This window comes from Corvus kubaryi, unplaced genomic scaffold, assembly GCF_017639235.1.
Source record: "Corvus kubaryi isolate FWS band 111438036 unplaced genomic scaffold, C.kubaryi_AGA036_p1.0 split3-37304, whole genome shotgun sequence".
Taxonomy (NCBI): domain Eukaryota; kingdom Metazoa; phylum Chordata; class Aves; order Passeriformes; family Corvidae; genus Corvus; species Corvus kubaryi.
The window spans coordinates 2,207,968-2,209,544 of NW_024582087.1; the positions used below are offsets into that span (position 1 = coordinate 2,207,968).

At 54.5% G+C, this 1,577-nt stretch overlaps 1 protein-coding gene across 5 annotated transcripts in view; it reads right to left on the reverse strand.

The window, feature by feature from the left end:
- The window catches only part of CSMD2 (CUB and Sushi multiple domains 2), a 338,283-nt gene that overhangs the window by 3,713 nt on the left and 332,993 nt on the right, over positions 1–1,577 (reverse strand). For all 5 annotated transcript variants that reach the window (XM_042015480.1, XM_042015478.1, XM_042015482.1 and 2 more), the window contains one exon: positions 1,069–1,242. In XM_042015480.1, the coding sequence (XP_041871414.1) occupies positions 1,083–1,242 (160 nt within the window). In that variant the 3' untranslated portion in view covers positions 1,069–1,082. The remainder of the gene's footprint in view (positions 1–1,068; positions 1,243–1,577) is intronic.

Here is a 1,577-nt window from a genome sequence, read left to right on the forward strand (position 1 = left end):
CAAGGACATTCCAAGATCCACAAGATCCCTTGGGCAATCCTGGGCCTTCTTTCCCAATATCCCACAGAATTCAAAGGGAGTGGGATACTGGGAAGAAATTCCTCCTGATTTCCAACCTAAACCTTTCCTGGGTCTTAAAGCTGTGTCCTCTTGTCCTATCAAGCCTCAAATCCAGCTCCTGGATCTGTCCAGAACATTCCAAGACCCACAAGATCCCTTGGGGAATCCTGAGCCTTCTTTGACCCACTGCTCCCACTGAGCCAAAAGAAAGTGGGATATTGGGAAGAAATTCCTCCTGATTTCCAACCTAAACCTTCCCTGGGTCTTAAGGCTGTGTCCTCTCATCCTGTTAACCCCTGAGTTAATCTCCTGGATCTGTCCAGAACATTCCAAGATCCACAAGATCCCTTGGGCAATCCTGAGCCTCCTTTGACCCACTGCTCCCACTGAGCCAAAAAAAAGTGGGATATTGGGAAGAAATTCCTCCTGATTTCCAGCCTAAAACTTCTGTGGGTTTTAAGGCTGTGTCCTCTTGTCCCATCAAGCCTCAAATCCAGCTCCTGGCCCGGCAAGGACATTCCAAGATCCACAAGATCCCTTGGGCAATCCTGGGCCTCCTTTGACCCACTGCTCCAACTGAGCTAAAAGGAAGTGGGATATTGGGAAGAAATTCCTCCTGATTTCCAACCCAAACCTTTCCTGGAGCAGCTTAAGGCTGTCTCTCATCCCATCATTCCTTGAGTCCACCTCCTGGCCCTGCAAGGACATTCCAAGCCCCCACAAGATCCCTTTGATCCAACTGCTTCACTAGAGCCACAGCGGATTGCATTTAGACGGGAAATCCGGATGAAATTCCCCCCTGCGACGAGGAGGCTGGGATGGAATTCCCAGACAATCCGTAGCTACTGCAAGCATCCACGACCACCTTGGAGCCACGTGGCCGAGTGGAAGCCCTCACTGCCCACAGCACTGGGCGAGCTTTACGAACCCTTCCGACCCAACGCGTTCCGTGCCGCCGCGACCCTGAGGGGAGCGAGGGGACAACGGCGGCGGCCATGTCGCACTCACCGTGAGGGCCAGCGCTATACGGCCGTGCACACCGTGCTCACGGTGAACTCGGCCTCGCCCGCCATGATGTCTGAGGGCTGCAGGTTGCGGTCGTACATGGGGTTCTCGAAGGTTCCCCTCACGTTGGTGTTCTCGTGGCCGGCGTAGCCGTTGAACGGGACTTTGGGTCTCCTCCTGTGGCATCGGGGACAAAACGCACCCGGGTCAAGGCCTTGAGGGAGGGGACTGAGAGGGTGGGAGGGAAATGTGTTTTGGAGGAGGGGGGAATCCATGGGGATGGGGCGGGAAAATCTGGGTTTGCAGCAGGGAGCGGGAGCGGAGGTGAATTTCCAACGCCACGGGGGAAGGAATTGGCTTGGGATCCTTCTAAATGTGGCCACAAATCCCAGTGATGGGCAGCAAAAGCCTCGCCGTTCTCCTCTCCCAAACCCTCGTCTCTCCATGCTTTATTGTCCCACCTCCTGAATTAAACCAGGCCTAAAGGGGGGATTTTAAGTCCAGCTCAGATT